The following is a 23604-nucleotide window of genomic DNA, read 5'->3' on the forward strand; positions in this document are numbered from 1 at the left end:
TTTTTTTTTTTTTTTAAGTAATCTCTACACCCCAAGTGGGGCTTGAATGTAAGAGCCCGCTATCGAGAGTCACGTGTTCCTCGGACTGAGCCAGCTACCTACAGCATGGTTCAGCCACAAGATCTTCCGAAGTCCTAGCAACTAGCGCGCACTTTGCGGAGGCGGAGCGACGCTGCGATTGGCTGGGTGCGCCGCCTTAAAGCGCGCGCCGGGCCTCTCGCTCTTTCAGTCTGGCGGGCTCTCCTATCCGTGAAGAGACTGGCAGCACCTGAGCCGCGGCAGCCGGTAAGTTCGCTCCCCTCCACGGTCAAGTAGTCAAACCTCAACTTGTCATTCCCCTGGGGTCTAGTCTGCTGGCTACCGGAAAGGTGGGACGCAACCAGCACAAACCCGTCCCCCACCCCGCCACCTCCCCAGGAGCTTCCCGGCTGGTTTTTCTCCCGCCTGGGAATCTTGGCTCCCATCTTGGCAGGAGCTTCTTCTAAAAACTGCCGGCCCTTAAGAATTGGGGAACCGTGGGGCGCCTGGGTGGCACAGCGGTTAAGCGTCTGCCTTCGGCTCAGGGCGTGATCCCGGAGTTCTGGGATCGAGCCCCACATCAGGCTCCTCTTCTATGAGCCTGCTTCTTCCTCTCCCACAACCCCTGCTTGTGTTCCCTCTCTCGCTGGCTGTCTCTATCTCTGTCAAATAAATAAATAAAATCTTAAAGAAAAAAAGGGGGGAACCGTGCTCTTGGGAGCTTGTTGTGGTCGGGGCAGACTGTCCCTGCAAGGGCTGGGAAACGCCTTAAAGAGGGGCTGGGTGGAGGCGGGGAAGAGCTTTGGGCACGAGAAGCCAAGGTTCTGCGGTTTCCTGTCGCAGCGGGGACTAGTGAAGCGGGAAGAGCGGAGAGCTGTAGGGACAACAGGTCTGGCAAGTGCAGGTCTCCAGAGCTCCTTGAGGGTGCCTGCACTCCTGGGGTCCTGAAATGAGGGGAGTTTGGGAATAGATTCTGTAGGTAAAATGTAGCTGACCAGTCACTGATGAGCTCTCTTCTAGATCCAGAAAGGGGAGACACCGTGCCCGGTACTGCTTTGCTGATGTTTATAAACGTAGAAGGGGGGGGGCAGGGGAAGACTGGCCTCCTAAACTAAATAGGAAGTGCGTAGGAGGACATGCAGAGAATACACCCTGATTTTTGTTTCCCAGGAGGTAGTTCTTGTCACTTCTGCCCAACCTTTCTAGGCAGTTCCCACCAAGCTGCATTCGCGCCTAATTCTTAAAGAGGTGTGGATACCATCCCTTTTCTCATTAAAAATAGCTAACAGCACAGCCTAAATCCTGAATCCTGGTTTGTAAAATTTTCCTCACAGTCAAAAGCATAAAAGATTTCGGAGGAAACAACTAACCTGTAAACCTAGATCCAAGATTCAAGGTAAGGTCAAAGATTTGGTAGACTCCAGTTCTCCGAATATTTTTTAAGGATTGTGTTTCAGATGTATGTCTGAAGGGAGTGGTTTAGGAAGTTTTACCTTGGTAGGTATTGGACTGAAATGGCCAGAATCCCATGCAAACCCACAAGTTCTGAGTCCTCTATAAGGTGGCTCAACTAGGGCTCCTTTGGGTTCCAAGTTTCCCAGCAGTTTGGGAGGGCATCCTCTTTAAGCACTTTGGGGGTGAGATGTGCATGTGATGGGTGAACCAGAAAGGTTCACCTATGGTGGGGCCTGATGTGGAGGGTGCTGGAAGTTAGGCTGGGAGGAGAGGGGGGAAGAACGTAGTTACAGAGGCTGCAAGAAAAAATGGGGGGCAGGGGCTGCTTGGCAGGGCTTATATTACCAGAAGACAGTAGATCTGGGGCTGTGTGGCTGGGCATAAATGGAACTGATTTCCCTGCAGCCTTTTGGGATGAAGATGGGGAGTCCCTTCTCTCAGATCAGCAGGAAAAACAGACTGATGTTTGGGGCAGCCCTCAAACGTGTAAGAAATATTAAGAAATTGAATCTAAAGAACATTAATTGTGCTATAATATTGTGGACAAAGCATAGCATGGCAGGTACATAGATCTCCTGTTTTTTTTTTTTCATAACTATGCCACATTAACACTATTATTAAGTTTTAAATTTAAATAACTGTTCTCACCTGGCTTCATTGTTGTTCATCAGCCAGGAGTAGAGACTTCTTCTGTTAGTTAGATCCTGGAGGACCCCTCAGGATCATGTTCAAAAGTTTTCTTCTAGGAGGGGGAATGAAGCATGAGAGACTATGGACTCTGAGAAACAAACTGAGGGCTTCAGAGGGGAGGGGGGTGGGGGAATGGGATAGGCCCGGTCATGGGTAGTAAGGAGGGCACGTATTGCATGGTGCACTGGGTGTTATACGCAACTAATGAATCGAACTTTACATAAAAAACCAGGGATGTACTGTATGGTGACTAACATAATATATTAAAAAAAAAAAAGTTTTCTTCTAGGGCCCAAGCCCAGGGGGCCTATTTGATCGAATGACTGGGTCACCAGATCTCTTAAGAAGGCAGCTCCTTCTGGCTTAGCTCTGAGTTTTCAGGCAACTCCGAGGAAATGGTGCTGCCTTCTAATATACTTGGAACCATAGCCTCCTATCCCCAAAAGATACAAGGCAGAGCCCTGTAATCCTTCCCATGATAAAGTTACTAGAGATGCAATTCTTCAGGAAACCATTTGACAATATGTATCAAGATCTTTAAATATTTCATCTCTTGATCCAATAATCCAACTTTTTAGAAACCTCTGTGTGTGTATATGCTTTATGTACTTATATATGCTTTATCTGCCTATATAACTTCAGCTTATTTATGTATCTAAGATCAAGGATTACTTCATGTTTTAGCCTCAGCCTTTATTACCACAGAACCAGACTCTCTTCACAATATGATTTTTCCCTTATAGGGGTCCCTTCCTACAGAAGAGAAGCCAAGTCGCAACTTGGCTTGTTTTGGCCTTCCATTCCCCATCTTGAAAGTTCTTTACATATATTTGAACCATATCTGTATACAAAGCTGAAGTACTTTGCCAGAGGACTCTTACACTCAGTGCAAGTTAGAAGATGTGATTAGTAAATCCAAGCCTCACTATAAGTGGTCTAAGACTCTAGTATAGTTAAAATGAATGATTGAAAGCAACTTCAATTCCCAGCTGTAGGGGAATAGTTAAGTAATGGTATATTAATGATGTATATGAAATTAAGCAGCAGTTCAGGTTTTTGAAGAATAGCTAATCATTATTTAACAAAAATAAGTCTATATGACTTTTTTACTCGCCTTTATTTCAGTCCCTCCCCAGTGTGGCAAGGATTTGGTCTGGAAGAGGTAGCAGCTCAGTTCCCAGTTCCCTCCCTTGAACTGGAGGTGGCAGAACAGACCTTATTTTTAGTGTTCTAATCTGTCTGGGTGCCAAGGCATTGGTCTCTGTATTGCCTAACTCAGATCTCAGGTGGGGAAAAGTCTTCACTGCTCATGGAGGCTTCAAAGAGACTACAGATTTGCAGATACCTAGAAAAAAAGATTACAGCTGGAGACATACCATAATGATGTAAAGCCTGGAGGAGGAGCTGGGTTGAGATTCTTTGGGAAATGAAGAAATTCAAAAGCAGCTATTGTATATGGAGGAATTGAATAAGGCACAAACAAGACTCATGTTCAGAAAAGACCTGAGAAGACCTTAGACTTCCATGTGAGGTTGATTCCCTATGCTCAGAGCATGCCCAGCTAATCAGTGAAGGACTTCCCTGGCATAGAACCAGTCTACAGAGACTGGAAGAGGTGGCTGTTTTTTTCAGATGACTGGTTTTCAACAAAAACTCACAAGACATAAAAAGAAACAGGAAATGTGGCCGATGCAAAAGAAGACTGTAAAATGGCAAAACCTGTCCCTGAGAAACCTGGACATTAGACATACTAGATCAAGGCTTTAGGAAAACTCTTAAGTAAACTCTAAAGGGGGAAAAATCGACAAAGAACTAAAGCAATCAGGAAAATAGTATATGAACAAAATGAGAATATAAAAAATAATAGAAATTATAAAAAGGAAGAAATTTTGGAGCTGAAAAATACAATAGCTGAATTGAAAAAAATTACTAGAAGTGTTCAACAGCAGATTTGAGAAGACATAAGAGAAAAGTCAGTGAACTTTAGGACAGGACAACTGAAATTATCAAGGTTGAAGAGGTGAAAGAAAAGAATAAAGCAAACAAAGACTTGGAGACTTGTGGGATACTACCAAATGCACCACTATACCCATTATGGGAGTCCAGAAGTGAGAAAGGAACAGAGAGATTATTTGAAGAAATAATGGCTGAAAGCTTTCCAAATTTGATGAAATACGTGAATCTACAGATCAGAGAGCTCAATAAATTCCAAGTATAATAAACCTAAAGAGACCCACATCAAGACATTACAATCAAACTGTCAAAAGCCAAAGCCAATTTACATCTTGAAAGCAGCAAGAGAGAAGCAACTCGTCATGTGCAAGGGATCTTCAATAAGATTAACTGTTTTTCAGCAGAAACATCAGAGGCCAGAAGGCAGTGGGATGATATATCTAAAGTGCTAAAAGAAAAAATTGTCAACTGAGAATTCTATATTTGGCAAAACCGTCTTTCAAAAATAAAGAAATTAAGATATTCCCAAGCAAAAGTTGAGGGAGTTCATTATCACTAGATCTGCCCTACAAGAAATGCTAAAGGGAAGTCTTCAGTTTGAAATGAAAGGATGTTTGGCAATCATTCTAAGCCATGAAAATATAAGTCTTTGGTAAAGGAAATACGTGGACAAATATTTTTTCAAAGTATTATTGTAATTTTGGTTTGTAGCTCCATTTTTAAATTTTCTACAGGATTTAAAAGACATGCATAAGAAATTATAAATCTGTGTTAGTGGTACATAGTATATAAAGATACAGTTTGTGACATCAGTAACGTAAAGTGAGGGATGAGTTGTCAAGGAGTAGTTTTTCTGTGCAATTGAAATTGGTGTCAGTTTAAGACAGGTTAATATGTAATTCCTATGGTGACCACACACACACACCTATAGAAGATACAGAAAATGAAATGAGAAGGGAACTGAAGCATCTAACTACAAAAATCAGTTCACCAAGAAAGACCATATTCTGGGCCATAAGGCACATCTTAACAAACCTAAAAGAAGAGAAATCATACGATGTCTGCTTTCAGGCTATAGTGGAATTAAACTAGAAATAACAGAAGTATAATTGGAAAATCCCCAAATATGTGGAGATTAATGAGAATACTTCAAAGTTAACGTGGGTCAAAGAAGATATCTCAAAATAAATTAAAAATTATTTTGAAGTAAATGAAAATGAAAATACAACTTACCAAAATTTGTGGGATGCAATGAAAGCAATGCTTAGAGGTAAATTTAAAGCATTTAATGTAAGAAAAGAATAAAGATCTAAAGTCAATCATCTTAGTTTTCACTGTAGGAAGCTAGAAAAAGGTCAAATTGTATCCAAAGTAAGCAGAATAAAAGAAATAATAAGAATTAGAGCTGAAATCAATGAAATTGAAAACAGCAAATCAATAGACAAAACCAACAAAACCAAAAGCTGGTTCTTTGAAAAGCTCAATATAATGGATAAGCCTCTAGCCAGGCTGAGGGAAAAAAAGAGGACACAAGTTATGAATATCAGAAATGAAAGAGGAGACATTACTATAGATTCCATGGACATTACAAAGATAATCAAGGAATACTATGAACAACTCTAAACCAATAAATTTGATAACCTAAATGAAATAGACCGACTCCTTGAAAGACTCAGTCTGTCAAAACTCACACAAAAGAAATAGACAATCTAATTATATATCTATTAAAGAAATTTAATCAACAGACAGACCCGGATGGGTTCATTGATGAATTCTACCAAACATTTAAGGAAGAAATGGTACGAATTTTCTATCATCTCTTGGATTACAATGGATAGAAACAGAGAGAATATTTTCTGAATTTTCTGTGAAACCAGCATTACCCTAATGTCAAAACCAGAAAATGACATTACAAGAAGAGAAATGTACAGACCAAGATCCAATAATTTAATTGATCATGTAATCCATTACATAACAGGCTAAAGAAGAAAAATCACATAAGCATTATCAATAGATCCAGAAAAAACTTTTGACAAAATCCAACACCTATTCGTGATTAAAAACTCTTAGTAAACTAGGAAGAGTGGGGCCTTCCTCAGCTTGATAAGAAATAGCTACAAAAAGCCTACAACTAACATCATACTTAATGGTGAGAAACTTGAAACTTTTCCACTTAGATCAAGTATGAGGCAAAGATGTCCCCTCTCACTAGTTCTTTTCAATATTGTATGGGAATTCCTTGATAATACAACAGAACAAGCAAAGAGGACAAAAGGTATACACATTAGAAAGGAAGAAATAAAGTTGTCTTTGTTTACAGACAACACAATCACCTATATAGAAAATCCAGATGAATTGACAATAAAACAAAAAACAAAACTCCTGGAACTAATAAGCAATTATAGGAAGGTTGTAGGATACAAAGTTAATATGCAAAAGTCATTCACTTTCCTATATACCAGCAATGAGCAAGTGGAATTTGAAATTCAGAATATAATACCATTTACATTAGCACCTCCCCAAAATGAAATATTTAGGTATAAATCTAACAAAATATATAAAAGATCTATATGAAGGAGATCACAAAACTCTGATGAAAGAATCAAAGAAGAGCTGGAAAAAAAAGAAAAAGGAGAGCTATTTCATGTTCATGGATAGAAAGACTCAATATTATCAAAATCTCAATTCTTCCCAACTTGATCTGTAGATTCAGTGCAATCCCAATCAAAATCCCAGAAAAGCATTTTGTGGATATCAACAAACTGATTCTAAAGTTCATATGGAGAGGCAGATGACCCAGAATAGCCAACACGATATTGACAGGGAAGAACAAAGGTGGAGGACTGACATTACCTGACTTCAAGAAAGTAATGTAGCTTTAGTAAAGTTACAGTTGTCAAGGCAGCATGGCAGTGGTAAAAGAAAAGAAATAAATCAGTGGAATGAATGGAGAACCTGGAAACAGACGCATATAAATACGGTCAACTGATCTTTGGCGATACAATGGAGCAAAGATAATCTTTTCAACAAATGATGCTAGAACTACTGGATATCCACATGCAAAAAAAAAATGAATCTAGACACAGTCCTTATACACTTCATAAAAATTAACTCAAAATGGATCACAGAACTAAATGAAATTCAAAGCTATGAAACTCGTAGAAAATAATGGAGGAGAAAACTTAGATGATCTTGGGTATGGTAATGACTTTTTAGATACAACACCAAGGGCATACTCCATTAAATAAAGAATTGAGAAGCTTGACTCCATTAAAATTAAAAATTTCTGCTCTGGCAAAGGCAATGTGAATAGAGTGAGAAAACGAGGCATAGACTGGGATAGTACCACACATCTGTCAGAATGGCTAAAATAAAAAAGACCAGAAATAACAAGTGTTGACAAGGATGTGGAGAAAAAGGGACCCTTGGTGCACTGTTGGTGGAATGTAAATTGGTGCAGCCACTGTGGAAAAGAGTATAGAAGTTTCTCAAAAAGTTAAAAATGAAAATACCATATGACACAGTAACTCCACTACTGCGCATTTACCCAAAGAAAACAAAAACACAAATGAAAAGATATATGCACCCCAATGTTTATTGCAGCATTATTTATAATAGCCAAAATATGGACACAACCTAAGTGTCCATCAATAGACAAAAGGTAAGGAAATGTGGTACACACACACACACACACACACACACACACACTGTAATATTACGCAACCATAAAAAAAGGATGAGATTAAGTCATTTGCGATAACATGGATGGACCTAGAGGGTTTTACACTAAGTGAAATAAGTCAGACTGAGAAAGAAAAATACTATATTATTTCATTCATATGTGGAATCTAAAAGAAAGAAAGAAACAAAAAGCAGAATCAGACTTGTAATACAGAAAACTGATGGTTGCCAGAGGGACAGTGATGGGGGGAATTGGTAAAACGGGTGAAGGGGAGTGGGAGATACAGGCTTCCAGTTATGAAGTGAGTAAGTCATGGGGATAAACAGCACAGCATAAGGAATACAGTCAATGATATTTTAATAGATCGTATAGTGACAGATGGTAGCTACACTTGTGAGCATAGCATAATATAGAAACTTGTCAAATCACTATTTGGAAACCTGAAACTAATATAACATGTATGTCAACTACCCTCAAATAAAAAATTTTTAAATAAAATAATATAAAACAGGGGCACCTGGATGTCTCAGTTGGTTGTGTCCAACTCTTGATTTCAGCTCAGGTTATGATCTCAGGGTCCTGGGATCAAGCCCTGTGTTGGGCTCTGCACTCAGTGGGGAGTCTGCTTGGGGATTCTCTCCCTCTCCCTCCATCCCTCCCCCTGCTCACACTCTCTCAAATAAATAATAAATCTTTTAAAAATATATAATATAAATAAAGTGAATCTTTTGTAAACAGCATATAGATGGATCCTGGTTTTTAAAATCTGTTCTACTAATCTATGTCTTTTGCTTGCAGAGGGTAATCCATTTACATTGAAAGTCATCACTGATAGGAAAGGACTTACAATATTGCCATTCTGTTGTATGTTTTCTGTAGGTGTTATAGTTTCCTTGTTCCTCATTTCCCCCCTTACTGCCTTCGTGTTTAACTAATTTTTCCTCATAGTTTACCTTAGGGTTCATTCTTAGTGTTGTACTTTCTATGGGTTTGGACAAATGTATAGTAATGCATACCCACCATTATCTACGGAGTGTTATCACTGCTGTAAATATCATCTGTGCCCTGCCTATTCATCTTGTCCCAACCCCCAATCCCTGACAACTATTGATTTTTTACTGTCCTCATAGTTTTGCCTTTTCCACAGTGTCACATACTAAGTGAAATAAGTCAAGCAGAGAAAGACAATTATCATATGGTTTCACTCATTTATGGAACAAAAGAAGTAGGAAGATCAGTAGGAGAAGAAAGGGAAGAAGAAAGGGGGTAAACAGAAGGGGGAACAAACCATGAGAGACTATGGACTCTGGGAAATAAACAGGGCTTCAGAGGGGAGGGGGGTGGGGGAATGGGATAGGCTGGTGATGGGTATTAAGGAGGGCACGTATTGCGTGGTGCACCGGGTGTTATACGCAAGTAATCAATTATGGAACTTTACATCAAAAACTAGGGATGTACTGTATGGTGACTAACATAATATAATAAAAAATATTATTAAAAAATAAAATGAAGTATTTAAATGTATTAAAAACGAATGTATTTAAAATGAATGTATTTAAAATGAATGACGGGCCACCTGGGTGGCTCAGTTGGTTAAGCGTCCAACTCTTGGTTTCAGCTCAGGTCATGATCTCAGGGTCATGAGACCTCATCGTGGTTTTGATTTGCATTTTCCCAATGATGAGTGATGTTGAGCAGTTTTTTGTGTGACCATTGGCCATCTGTATCAAAGACTCACTTTTTAAAAACATTTATTATGATATGTTAGTGACCATACAGTACATCGTTAGTTTTTGATGTAGTGTTCCATGATTCATTGTTTGCATATAACACCAAGTACTCCATGTAATATGTCCCCTCCTTAATACCCATCACCGGGGTAGCCCACCCCCCTCCCCTCTGTTTCCCAGAGTCCATAGTCTCTCGTGGTTCATTTCCCTCTCTGTTTACCCCCCCTTCATTTTTCCCTTCCTTCTTCTACCAATCTCCCTGCTATTCCTTATGTTCCACAAATGAGTGAAACCATATGATAATTGTCTTTCTCTGCTTGACTTATTTCACTTAGTATAATCTCCTCCAGTCCCGTCCATGTTAATGCAAATGTTGGGTGATCATTCTTTCTGATGGCTAATATTCCATTGTATATATGGACCACATCTTCTTTATCCATTTGTCTGTTGAAGGGCATCTCGGCTCTTCCACAATTTAGCTATTGTGGACAATGCTGTTATGAACATTGGGGTGCATATGGCCCTTCTCTTCACTACATCTGTATCTTTGGGGTAAATACCCAGTAGTGCAATTACTGGGTCATAGGGTAGCTCTATTTTTAACTTTTTGAGGGACCTCCACACTGTTTTCCAAAGTGGCTGTACCAACTTGCAGTCCCACCAGTAGTGTAAGAGGGATCCCCTTTCTCCACATCCTCTCCAACATTTAGATATAAAGACATGCATAAGGTGAAAGTGGAAGATGGAAAAGTTATTCTATGCAAATAGTAACCAAACGAACAGAGGTGGCTACACTAATATCAGACAAATCAGACTTTATTTTTTTAAAAGATTTTTATTTATTTATTCAACAGAGATAGAGACAGCCAGCGAGAGAGGGAACACAAGCAGGGGGAGTGGGAGAGGAAGAAGCAGGCTCCTAGCAGAGGAGCCTGATGTGGGGCTCGATCCCATAACGCCACGATCACACCCTGAGCCGAAGGCAGACGCTTAACCGCTGTGCCACCCAGGTGCCCCAGACAAATCAGACTTTAAATCAAAAGTGGTTATAAGGGACAAAGACATTATATAATGATAAAAGAATGAGTTCACCAAGAAGTTGTAGTAACTGTAAACATGTGGGCATCAAACAGCAGAGCTCCTAATTGTATAAACCAAACATTTGATAGCATTCTAGGAGAAATAGACAGCTCTACAATAATAGGGGGGTCTTAATTAGGATGAGATGAATTTTGGAGGGACTCAAACGTTCAGTTCATAACAGTTGTTCAAGAATGATCAGAAGGTCCAGCAGCAGTAGACAAGAATATTTTGACCCCTTTGAACCTTTCATAGTCTAGTATAGTGATTACTACCTGTGATGGACTCTTCTCTCAATTGTCTTTAGGCCATCTGTAGCTCAGCTGTGATCCTCAAACACAGAAAAGGGACAGAAATAATGGATTAGGGATAGTTATACTAAAGCAGACAGCTCGTATATAAGAATTTTACCTCACTGAAAATATGGATATTTGATGGGAAGAGGGTGCAGTAATTTGGCCCACCTTGCTTAAGATCAGTTGGCCAAAATTTGTGAATCTAATTCATCCTTGCAGGAGGGAAAAATTATTAACATGGCATATTGCTGGATGTCTTTAGACCCCCAACTGAGAATTTTCCTGAAGAACTCCCCAATAAAAGGAGGAAATTAAGGTAAAAGTTGGAATTATTAAAAATAAAGTATAAGGGGCACCTGGGTGGCTCAGTTGGTTAAGTGTATGCCTTTGGCTCAGGTCATGATCTCGGGGTCCTGGGATCTAGCCCTGTGTCCAGCTCCCTGCTTAGAGGGGAGCCTGCTTCTCCCTCTGCTCCTCTCTGCTTGTGTTCTCTCTCTCTTTCTCAAATAAATAAAATCTCTTTAAAAATAAAATGAAATTGGGGCGCCTGGGTGGCACAGCGGTTAAGCGTCTGCCTTCGGCTCAGGGCGTGATCCCGGCGATCTGGGATCGAGCCCCACATCAGGCTCTTCTGCTATGTGCCTGCTTCTTCCTCTCCCACTCCCCCTGCTTGTGTTCCCTCTCTCGCTGGCTGTCTCTATCTCTGTTGAATAAATTAAAAAAAAAATCTTTAAAAAAAATAAATAAAAATAAAAAAATAAAAATAAAATGAAATAACAGTATAAGTAATATATAAAATTTGGTTCACTGAGAAGATCAAAAACATAGATAAGCTTCCCAGAGGGGCTTATTTAAGGGAAGGAGAAAGAAAATAAGCTATACAGTATTAGGGATTAGAAAGGGGATATAAACACTGATAAAGATGAGATTAAAACAATTAGAAAAGGATCATATAAAACTATGGAAAAAAATTGAAAATTTCAAAAAAAAAATTGAAAACTTCAGGGCACCTGACTGGCTCATTTGATAGAGCATGCGACTTTTGATCTTGGGTTGTGAGTTCAAGCCCCACGTTGGGTGTAGAGGTTACGTAAAAATTTAAAAAAATTAAATAAATTGAGGGGCACCTGGCTGGCTCGGTTGGGGGAGTGTGTAACCCTCGATCTCCGGGTTGTGAGTTTGAGCCCCACCTTGGGTATAGAGATTACTTTGGGAAAAAGTGGAATCTTTAGGAAAAAATTGAAAACTTCACAGGAGTAGAAATTATTATAGTCTTCGCTCAAAATCTGTCCAAACACACAAAAAGACTTTACCCTGTATCCTTTCTGTAACATCCAGTGGACTATATACAGCAAAAGATTTTGCTGGGTTTGCCTCACAATACGGAATTTGCTGTCTCCTGCTCCGGTTCTATTTCTATACTCATGGCTCTGTCTTTTTTTTTTTTCCCCCCTACAGGGAAGGATTTCTGCTTGGAAATTGAATGGCTACTCAGGAAATGAAGATTCGTATTGATCAGAAAACTAACTATGCTGAGTTGGTTTTAGATGTGGGAAGAGTCACTCTTGGGGAGGAGAATAGGAAAAAAATGAAAGATTGTCAACTGCGAAAAAAGCAGAATGAAAACATCTTACAAGCTATGATTGCTTTGCTGAATTCTGGAGGGGGAGTGATCAAGGCTGAAGTTGAAAATGAAAACTATAGTTACCCAAAAGATGGAATAGGATTAGATTTGGAAAGTTCTATTGGAAATATTCTCCCATCTGTTTGTAAATACCTAGACTTTATGCAGCAAGGTAAATATTTTCTAATTTTTGTCAAATCGTGGAGCTCAGAAACCTCCGGTTTACGGATTGTCACCTTGAGGTCCAATTTGTACAAAAGGGATGTAACATGTACGAATATCATGGATGCCACTGCTACACTGGAGTTCCTCGCAGACAAGAACAAAAGTAAGGGGAGATCGTATAGACTTAAGTTACCTCCAAAGCAGGATGTACAAGAAGAGAGTAACGTGGAGGCCTTGGCTGATGACTTTTTTAACAGGACACAACTTAGGTACAGAGAAAAACTCCGCTTTACTGAATCCACACATGTCGAAATGAAAGCCTTCTCAACAGAAAAGTTGTTGCAACGCATTAAAGAGAGTCTCCCTCAATATGTTTCTGCATTTTCAAATACTGACGGGGGATATTTGTTTATTGGTTTAAATGGGGATGAAGTAATTGGCTTTAAAAGAAAAGGGAATGATCTGAACAAGTTAGCTTCAGAAATAGAAAAATCCATTAAAAAGTTGCCTGTCTATCACTTCTGTAAGGAGAAGAAGGAGATAAACTACTCATGCAAATTCCTCGAAGTATATGATGAAGGACATCTTTGTGGATATGTCTGTGCCCTCAAAATAGAGCCATTCTGCTGTGTAGTGTTTGCTAAAAAGCCGGAATCCTGGCATGTGGAAGACAAGCATGTGCAACAGTTTACCACGGACGAATGGATTTCCAACATGCTGCCTGCTAACCCAGGTGAGGAAAGATTAGGAAGGAGGCTCCACGGGGCTAGGACGACAGGTAGGTTTTCATTTGGGATTTGGGGTGACATCACAGTCTTCACATTTCAGCACCTAATGTAGTACCGTCTGGTGGATACAATCAATCGTTCACTGTCTTATTTTCTGCTACCCACTTAGAAGATAGCTATTCCATACCACGTTACCTTCTGTCAGTAGCACAAGCTGGTACAAAGATCCAATTAATCCTATTTTTCTTCCCTACTACCTCTTTACTCACTTCCAGTGCAAAAGCCTGTTGAATCCTTTTTCTTTCTGAGCTCAGTTTCAGTAACTGACCATTTCTTTCTGTCAGGACCACTTGCCTCTTTTATTTACCTTTCCTTCATCTGTCTTTACACCTTTCTATTTATTTCCCTTAAAACCTCCTCCCTCTTCCTCTTTTTTTTTTTTTAAAGATTTCATTTATTTATTTGAGAGACAGACAGAGAGAGTGAAAGAGAGAGAACACGAGTGGGGTGAGGGGTAGAGGGAGAAGCAGACTCCATGCTGAGCAGGGAGCCCAATGTGGGGCTCGATCCTGGGACTCCCAGGATCATGACCTGAGCTGAAGGCAGACACTTTTTTTTTTTAATGTTTTTTTATTATATTATGTTAGTCACCATACAATATATCCCCGGTTTCCGATGTAAAGTTCGATGATTCATTAGTTGTGTATAATACCCAGTGCACCATGCAATACGTGCCCTCCTTACTACCCATCACCGGTCTATCCCATTCCCCCACCCCCCTCCCCTCTGAGGCCCTCAGTTTGTTTCTCATAGTCCATAGTCTCTCATGCTTCATTCCCCCTTCTGATTACCCCCCTTTCTTTATCCCTTTCTTTCCCTACCGATCATCCTAGTTCTTATGTTCCATAGATGAGAGAAATCATATGATAATTGTCTTTCTCTGCTTGACTTATTTCACTAAGCATTATCTCCTCCAGTGCCGTCCATGTTGCAGCAAATGTTGAGAACTCGTTCTTTCTGATAGCTGAGTAATATTCCATTGTATATATGGACCACAGCTTCTTAATCCAGTCATCTGTTGAAGGGCATCTCGGCTCCTTCCACGATTTAGCTATTGTGGACAATGCTGCTAGGAACATTGGGGTGCATATGGCCCTTCTCTTCACTACGTCTGTATCTTTGGGGTAAACACCCAGTAATGCAATGGCTGGATCATAGGGTAGCTCAATTTTTAACTTTTTAAGGGACCTCCACACTGTTTTCCAGAGTGGCTGTACCAACTTGCATTCCCACCAACGATGTAGGAGGGATCCCCTTTCTCCACCTCCTCTCCAGCAATTGTTGTTTCTTGCCTTGTCTATTTTTGTGAAGGCAGACACTTAACTGACTGAGCCACCCAGGCACCCCCTTCGCTCTTACACTTCTTTCCATTTGGGGGCTCAAATCACTCCTAAATTGGAGTGATTAAGAAAAAGAATGATGCTGGTATTTTATCTGATTTTGGAAAAGGAAAGCCTCGAATGAAGTTAGACGGCACTAGCAACTTTAAAATCTCTGAAAATGCAAGGTTCTTCCTTAGAATCCGCACAAAACTCAGCAGTCCTTCACTAGCTAGCTCATCATCAAATTTTAATTGCCTTTAAAATGAACCCAATTACATGGCAATGTATTTGATGACTATTAATGCGTTTTTCCTATTAATTTTCATTCCAGGTACAGTATGTTCCAGCAGTATCAAGGATTAAAATGGATTAAAATTGCCATTTGTGGGGCGCCTGGGTGGCTCAGTCAATTAAGCATCCAACTCTTGATTTCAGCTTAGGTCATGATCTTGGAGTCATGAGATGGAGCCCCACCTCTGGATCCATGCTGGGCACGGAGCCTGCTTAAGAATCTCACTCTCTCTCTCTTCCTTTCCCATACTCCCTTCCCTGTGCTCTCTCTCCTTCTCTCTCAAATAAAAAAAAAAAAGATGTTGAAAAAAGGTATTAAAATTGCAATTTGTGGGGCACCTGCCTGGCTCAGTTGGTAGAGCATGTGACAATTTTTTTTTAAAGATTTTATTTTTTATTTATTTATTTATTTATTTATTTATTTATTTAGAGAGCGGGGGGAGGGACAGAGGAGAGGGAGAGAGACAGTCTCAAACAGGCAGCCTGGAGCCTGATGCGGGACTGGATCCCACATACCTGAAATCATGACCTGAGCCAAAATCAAGAGTTGGATGCTTAACTGACGGAACCACCCAGGTGCCCCAGAGCCTGTGACTCTTGATCATGGGTTTGTGAGTTCAAGCTCCATGCTGGGTGTAGAATTTACTTAAAAATAAAATCTTAGGGGCTCTTGGGTAGCTCAGTCAATTAAGCTATTAGCTCTTGACTTCAGCTCAGGCCATGGTCTCAGGGTAAGGTGATCAAGCCCCACATCAGGCCCTGTGCTGGGCATGGAGCCTGCTTGGGATTCTCTGTCTCCCTCTGCCATTCCCCCCTCCAAAAAAAAATCTTAAATAAAAAATAAAATTGCAGGGGCGCCTGGGTGGCTCAGTCGTTAAGCGTCTGCCTTCGGTCCAGGGTGTGATCCCAGAGTCCTGGGATATAGCCCCACATCGGGCTCCCTGCTCTGCTGGGAGCCTGCTTCTTCCTCTCCCACTCCCCCTGCTTGTGTTGCCTCTCTCACTGGCTGTCTCTCTGTCAAGTAAACAAATAAAATCTTAAAAAATAAATAAATAAAATTGCAATTTGTGTCTGACCTAGGAATCTAACCACAATATCTAACAGTATATCTATTGGGAAAGGGGTTAATTCTAAGCAGACTTTTTATATACTATGCATTAGTTAGATGGGAGAGGGTCTCTCATGGCAAATTAGGAATGTGTTTTGTTTTGTTTTGTTTTTAGATTTTTCTGGGTCAGAAAAGACGATCTTCCAACAACGGATATCATCTCCTGTTCCCTATAGTAGATCTGTTTCGAATTTGGAAAATGAACAGCTGAGACATCACTTTCCAGGTAGTTTAATTCTGGCTTGTTTTCATTTTTTTAGCTTAAATTCAATTAACTAACGTATAACGTATTATTGGTTTCTGAGGTAGAGGTCATGATCTCAGAGTCCTGGGATCAAGCTCCACGTCTAGTACCATGTTGGGCTCTGTGCTTTGCAGGGAGTCTTCTTCAGGTTTCGCTTTCTCCCTCTGCCCCTCCCCCTACTTGTGCTCTCTTTCTCTCAAATAAATAAATCTTTAAAAAAAATAAAAAAGGAACCAACTTCACGCTGCTGATTTTCTCTATTGTTAAAGATTTTTTTAAAAGATTTTATTTATTTGAGAGAGTGAGAGAGAGAGAGAGAGCACAAGATGGGGGAAGGTCAGAGGGAGAAGCAGACTCCCTGCTGATCAGGGACCCTGATGTGGGGCTCGATCCTGGGACTCCTGGATCATAACCTGAGCTGAAGGCAGACGCTTAACCGACTGAGCCACCCAGGCGCCCCTAAGATTTTATTTTTAAGTAATCTCTACACCCAGCATGGGGCTTGAACTCACAACCCTGAGATCAAGAGTCACATATTCCACCAACTGATCCAGCCAGGTGCTCCTCTATTGTATTTTTTCTTTCAATTGCCATGATATCTCCTCTTACCCTTATTTTTTTCCTTTTTACTTTTGTGTGTGTGTGTGTAGTTGCTGTTCTTAACTGACCATGAGGCTGAAAACCTAGGTAACTGATCTTAAGTCTTTTCTTTTCCAAGAAATTTATTTTAGAGCCATTGATTCCTCCCCACCCAGAACTGCTTTAACTATACCCCAAAGGTTTTAATATGTTGTGTTTTCATTTTCATCTAGCTCAAACGATTTTTTTATTTCCGTTGTGCTTTCTATTTTAACTTACAGGTTGTTTGATAATATGTTGCTTAATTTTCAAACATTGGAGATTTGTATTGATCTTTCTGCTTTTCTGATGTGTTACCTATTGCCGTGTAATAAACTACCCCAAAATGTATCAGCTTAAATTACCAAGAAACGTTTATTATGTCACTGTGTCAGTGCGTCAGGAATCTGGGAGTGGCTTAGCTGGGTGCTTCTGGCTTCAAGTCTCTCCCTACACTGCAGTCAAGCTATGGGCCCCGTCTCATTTAAAGGCTCAGCAGGGGAGAATCTATTCCCAAGCCAGCAACCAAGGTTGTTGGCCGTCCTCAGTTCCTCTTTGGCTGTTGGTCAGATACTTTGGTTCCTCCCTACATGAATCTATTCATGAGTTGCTTGAGTATCCTCATGGAATAGCAGCTTCCCCCAGAGTGAGCGATTGGGGTGGGGAGGTGAAGAAATATGTTCTCTAGTCTTTCATAACCTAGTCTTAGAAGTGACACACTCTCACTTCTGCTATATACTTTTGGCCGAATTCTGGTAAATGTGGAAAGGGACAGACACAGGTATTTATACCAAGAAGTGAAGATTATCAAGAATATGGAGACTGGGGGCACCTGGGTGGCACCGCGGTTAAGTGTCTGCCTTCGGCTCAGGGCGTGATCCCGGCGTTATGGGATCGAGCCCCACATCTCGCTCTTCTGCTATGAGCCTGCTTCTTCCTCTCCCACTCCCCCTGCTTGTGTTCCCTCTCTCGCTGGCTGTCTCTATCTCTGTCGAATAAATAAATAAAATCTTTAAAAAAAAAAGAATATGGAGACTGGTTATCATGATCAATTTCTAGCATAATTCCACTCTGGTCAGAGAACATAGTTGATGTGATTTCAAGCCTTTGAAATTTGCAGAGACTTGCTTTATGTCCCGTCATGTTGTATATTTTGGTAAATGTTTCTTGTGCTTTTGAAGATCATGTGTATTTTGCAGTGTATTTCCGCTCTGCTATTGTAATTTCCTTTCTTCCACTTACTTTGGGTTTGGCGGTTGTACTGTTTTTATATGTCACTTACGCTAAGTTTATTAACTGTGTTGTTCAAATCTACTGTGTCCTTACTGATTTTTGTTGTTCGCACCTGAAGATTTTATCTGTCAGTTAGTGAGAGAAGTCTGTTAAAATAGTCAGCTAAAACTGTCTGTATCTCCTTCTAGTTTGTTCAAATTTGCCTTCTATATTTTGAACCCATTTGTCAGGTACATACAAATGTGTTGTATTTTCCTTTGACTTGACTCTTTCATCAGTGTAAAATGGGTTTTCTATGTGAACAACCCTGTTTTCTGCAAATAGAAAAAGTTTCAGTATTTCCTTTCTAATTTTAATAATCCTTATTTCTTTGCCTTATTACACTGGCTAGGATTAAGACCTCAGGAAAATGCTGAATAGAAGAACTGAAAGTAGAAAAATTTCCTTCTCAATCTTAAGGAGAAACTGTTCTGTATTTCTTTTCTTAGGTGCACTTTATCAGATTGATAAAGTTCCTTTTATTCCTCATTTTCTGAGAGTACTAGGGAAATAATTTTATCAAATACTTTTTCTGGATCTATTGAGATGACCATATCCCCTTCCCTTTTTCTGTTAATACGGTGAATTATATTGGTTGGTATTAAACATACCCTGCATTCCAAAAGAAACCCCATTTAGTCATGTTTTATTATGCTATATATATATATTTCTAGATTCTGTTTGCTACTATTTTGCTGAAAAATTCTTTTTGTCTGTGTTCGTGAGGTTTATTGGTCCGTAGCTTTCTTTTCTTGCATTGTCAGGATTTGGAATCAAAATTATTCTAGGGGGGGCGCCTGGGTGGCACAGCGGTTAAGCGTCTGCCTTCGGCTCAGGGAGTGATCCTGGCATTCTGGGATTGAGCCCCACATCAGGCTCCTCCACTGGGAGCCTGCTTCTTCCTCTCCCACTCCCCCTGCTTGTGTTCCCTCTCTCGCTGGCTGTCTCTCTCTCTGTCAAATAAATAAATAAAATCTTTAAAAAAATTATTCTAGTCTTATAGGCTGCGCTGAGAAATGTTCATTGTTCCTTTTTCTGAAAGAGTTTGAGTAAGAGTGGTGATACTTCTTCCTTATATATTTTATAAAAAATCACTGTTGAAACTCCCTGAAGTTTTCCTAATGGGAAGATTTTGGTAATGAACAAAATTTCTTGAATAGATAAAGACCTGTTCAGATTTTCTGTTTTTTTTCATGTCAATTTTTGTGTTTTATTTTCATAGATATTGTCCATTTCATCTAATTTGTCAAATATATTGGCAAAAAATGTTTATAAATTGTTTATAGCACTCTCTCTCTCCTTTTTTAGAGTGAGAGAGAGCAGGAGTGGGGAGGGACAGAGGGAGAAGGAGAGAGAATCTTAAGCAGGCTCCATGCTTAACACAGAGCCTGACATGGGGCTCAATCTCACAACCCTGAGAACACCAACCTGAGCCAAAATCAAGATTCGGATGCTTAACCGACTGAGCCACCCAAGCACCCCATAGCATTGTCTTTTAGTCTTTTTAATGTGTGTAGATCTGTACTGATGCAGTATTTTTATTTCTGTTGTTCATCTATATTTTTTCTCTTTTTTGCGATGACTCTTGTAAAGGTTTTATCAATTTAATTTAATTTAATTTTCAAAGAACCAACTTATGGATTTGGCATTTTTATCTGTTGTTTGTTTTCATTGATTTCTCTCTGCGATTATAACTTCTTTCTTCTACTTACTTTGGATTTGTTAAAGTGGAAACAGATAATTTAATTTTAAGGCTTTTCCTTTTTTAACACAAGCTTTATGTTTCTCTCTAAGCACTTCTTTATTTGCATTCCACAAATTTTTGTATGTTGAATTTTACTTATTCAGTTTGAAAATTTTTCTAATTTTCCTTATGAATTCTTCTTTGATGGATGGGTTATTTAGAATTTTCCTGTTCAATTTTCAAATACTTGGGGGTTTTCTTAGACATCTTATGGTTACTGATTTCTAATTTAATTCTATTGTGATCAAATAATGTACTCTGTAAGATTCAAGTCTTTCGAGTAAGTATCTGGCAGCTGTGAATTCCAACCTCTTTTTCCTCAGCCTAGTAAGACTGCTGATTCCTGCTTGGGCTCTATTCACCCATAACACGATATAGAAAATATCCTTAGGCCAAAAACTGGGGTGAATGTGGAGCAACTTCTCCACATTCCTGTCTATCAAAGATTGTAGACTTTTAAGTCATGCTTGTATTGCTTGTTCCCCTGGTCTTCAAATCACTCTTACTTATTTTGTAGAGCTTTCATAGTTGTTTTGGTGGGAGGATTGGTCTGGCACAAGCTACGTTGTCATGGTTGGAATTGGAAGTTGCCCAGTGATTTAAAATTTATTCTAATTATTTTCATATCTAGTGCCACAAGGGAAGAGATATGTTCCAGAAGCCCTCTGCGAGGAACTGTTCTCACAACACAAAGGACTCGCACAGTTAATATGTAAAGAAATGGGCTCTGTTGGTCCAGGTACCGTGATCTTTTCTAGGAGCTGGTCTTTGCTTCTGGGCTTGCAGGAGAACCAGAATGTAATCTGTGATGCTCTTCTAATTGCCCAGGGCCATCCACTAGTCCTATATACATTCTTCAGGGTACTGAATAAGGAGTTAACAGGCTACTCTTTGCAAGCTGCCTTCACTTTAAAGCATGAACTGGTAAAAATGGGTGGTTACACTGGGAAAGTGTGTGTCGTGCCAAAGACCTTCTACTTGAGTGAAGACCCTTCCACATTGACTGAAGACAATGCCAGCTCTTTTCATGATATAAGCGCCCAGATATTTTATCCTGAATCCTACAATCTTGAAACCACCCAAACAGTAGGATACTTGAATGAGGTGCTTTATAAGGCCTGATGACATTTTTTGAGTGGCCAGTTTACTTCTGAGATTTGTCAACACCTCTTAGGTAACCAGTATGAAACATTTTCAGAGGAATGACACAAGGATGTTTAAATCTTGTCCAAGTGTCACCTGAATCATGGCAACTAGACCAGGCTACAAAGATATTTTTCATTGTATAATCAATGATATCTTTAATTCTGTAAAAATATGCCTTTGAAAAACTTTGCAAGGTAAGAAACTTGTTGAGATGTTAGAAAATCAAGTTACTGCTTCCTAAATGATCTTCATAGATGTTACTTAAGGGTTATTTAGGAATATTAATTTGTTAATCACTCTGTGCACAGTTCGTTATTTACTCTGTGCATAGTTCATGGATAGATGTTCTTCCATTTTTAAATTGGGAAAATGGCAATACTTCTATTTTTAACAACAAGAACAACAATGGAAATTTCCCAGGATGTAGCCAGAAAACCTTTATTACTTAGAAAAGATTGGGATACCTGGCTGGCTCAGTTGGTAGAGCATGCAACTCTTGATCTCAGGGTCATGAGTTTAAGCCCACATTGGGCCTAGAGCTTACTTTAAAAAATTAAAAGGAAAAGGAAAGGAAAGGAAAAGAAAAGATCATCATTGATGATGCTCATAATTTCCAAAATGAAAATGAAGAAGGCAAAATTTATTATCCCTTCCCTCAAAATCTCTTGATCTTCATCAACTACTTTCACACTTTACAATTGGAGGAATTCCAGCTTTTCTGACTGTTCAGCTAGCATCCTAAGAACTCACCAGAATGGTCACTTTATTTTTCTATAAGCATTTAGTAATAAGAAGGTGAATTTTTAAAAATCCAGAAAATTCTCTTTAACATTGTTTTGGAGGAAAGCAGCCAGAGCATTAGTAGAAACCCTTTCAGACAATGACTGTTTTCATCAAGAAGGGGTAGGAACACGAGAGTTTGACATTTTCCAGTCATCTAAGATAAGCTGGGAGACTAAGATCAAGCTCAACAGAGCTGGGTGCAACTTTGGGTGCTGTGAATCCATGTCTAAGACACTCAGGATGAATTTAGCAGGATCTTGAAACAGAGAACAGAACCCAGGTTCACCAGCAAGGCTTCAGGCTTCTCTATCACTGTGTTCAATGCCAGAAGTAAAGCAATGCCTACAGAATTCTGGGGAAAATTAAGTTTTACATAGGCATATCTTACGAAACCAAGATGTCATTTGACTATAAAGTAAATAAACAAACACTTCTTTTTAAAGATTTTATTTATTTATTTGAGAGAGAGTGTGGGCATGAGCAAGAGGGGAGGGGGGAAAAGGAAGAAAATTAGAGGGAGAGGGAGAAGCAGGCTCCCCACTGAGCAGAGAGCCTGACATGGGGCTGGATCCCAGGACCCTGAGATCATGACGTGAGCTGAAGGCAGACACTTAACTGACTGAGCCACCCAGGTGCCCCAGTAAGCACTCTTATCAAAGAACCTAGGGAACATAGTTCTCTAATACCTTCTTGAAAAACTACTTTGTAGTGAAGTCCAGCTGATAAACGTATGAACCAAAATAGAGAATGCCAAAAAAAAAAAAAAAAAAAGGAAGCACACATTTACTCCCTGAGTGTCTTAAGTGCCAGATGCCAGCTGTGTTTCCCCAGCCTTGCCCAGCACAACAGGCCAACTGCAGGATATAGACCTTGCAAAGGAGCACTTACACAAGCTGCTAGTATTCAGTGATGTGGGGATAGGTAAGACCAGCATCGTCAAGCACTACGTGCACCGAGATTGCTCGCACTACCAAGCACCGTTGGCATGGACTTGGAACTCAGCGTTCTCCGCTGGAACCTGCAGACCTTGGTACACCCGGCACATTGGAAAGATGTGGATCTATGACCTGGAAAAAGTGGAAAGATGACAAGGATCTATTACCTGAAATCTATGAACTGCTTGTCTTCGATATCAGTAGGCAACCATATCTGAAACAGAGGCAAATTGGAAAAAAAACCAGTTTGGATTCTGCATGGAGCACTGGGTGTTATATGCAAATAATGAATCATGAACATTGCATCAAAAACTGGGGATGTACCGTATGGTGACTAATATAACAAAAAAAATTATTAAAAAAAAACCAGTTTGGATTCAAAGTTAACCAGTGGCAAAAAAAAAAAAAAAAAAAAAAGTTAACCAATGGCAAGCCAGTTTCAGTGCTTCTGCTGGCCAAAAAATGTGACCATGGGAAGAATGTGCTGATGAACAATGGACAAGTTCATGGTACATGATATTATAGGATGATTTGAAACATCCGCAAGGAAACTGTAAACACTGCTAAAGCCTCCAGATATCTGGAGAAACCTATTAAAATATACTCAGGATTTTAATTTATTTTAATTTATGGAGGTAACAAGGAAATGCCTTGTCTAGA

The 23604-nt window shown here is 39.8% G+C and overlaps 1 protein-coding gene across 1 annotated transcript; it reads left to right on the forward strand.

Moving 5' to 3' along the window:
• Positions 1-186: 186 nt before the first annotated feature.
• On the forward strand, positions 187-23291 carry SLFN12 (schlafen family member 12). Its single transcript, XM_040640992.1, has 4 exons — positions 187-285; positions 12363-13426; positions 16318-16428; positions 20712-23291. Exons 2-4 carry the CDS (start codon positions 12388-12390, stop codon positions 21200-21202), a joined length of 1641 nt encoding a protein of 546 aa, XP_040496926.1. The 5' UTR covers positions 187-285; positions 12363-12387; the 3' UTR covers positions 21203-23291.
• Positions 23292-23604: the final 313 nt, after the last annotated feature.

The sequence above is a fragment of the Ursus maritimus genome, unplaced genomic scaffold (assembly GCF_017311325.1).
Source record: "Ursus maritimus isolate PB19 unplaced genomic scaffold, ASM1731132v1 scaffold_24, whole genome shotgun sequence".
In the NCBI taxonomy this organism is placed as follows: domain Eukaryota; kingdom Metazoa; phylum Chordata; class Mammalia; order Carnivora; family Ursidae; genus Ursus; species Ursus maritimus.

What these genes read in the sequence shown, in the direction of transcription:
- SLFN12 (XM_040640992.1), top strand. Translation starts at nt 12,388, where the DNA reads ATGGCTACTCAGGAAATGAAGATTCGTATTGATCAGAAAACTAACTAT. An exon ending in CATGCTGCCTGCTAACCCAG is followed by an intron (nt 13,427 to 16,317) that starts GTGAGGAAAGAT and finishes TTTTGTTTTTAG; the next exon opens with ATTTTTCTGGGTCAGAAAAG. An exon ending in GCTGAGACATCACTTTCCAG is followed by an intron (nt 16,429 to 20,711) that starts GTAGTTTAATTC and finishes TTTCATATCTAG; the next exon opens with TGCCACAAGGGAAGAGATAT.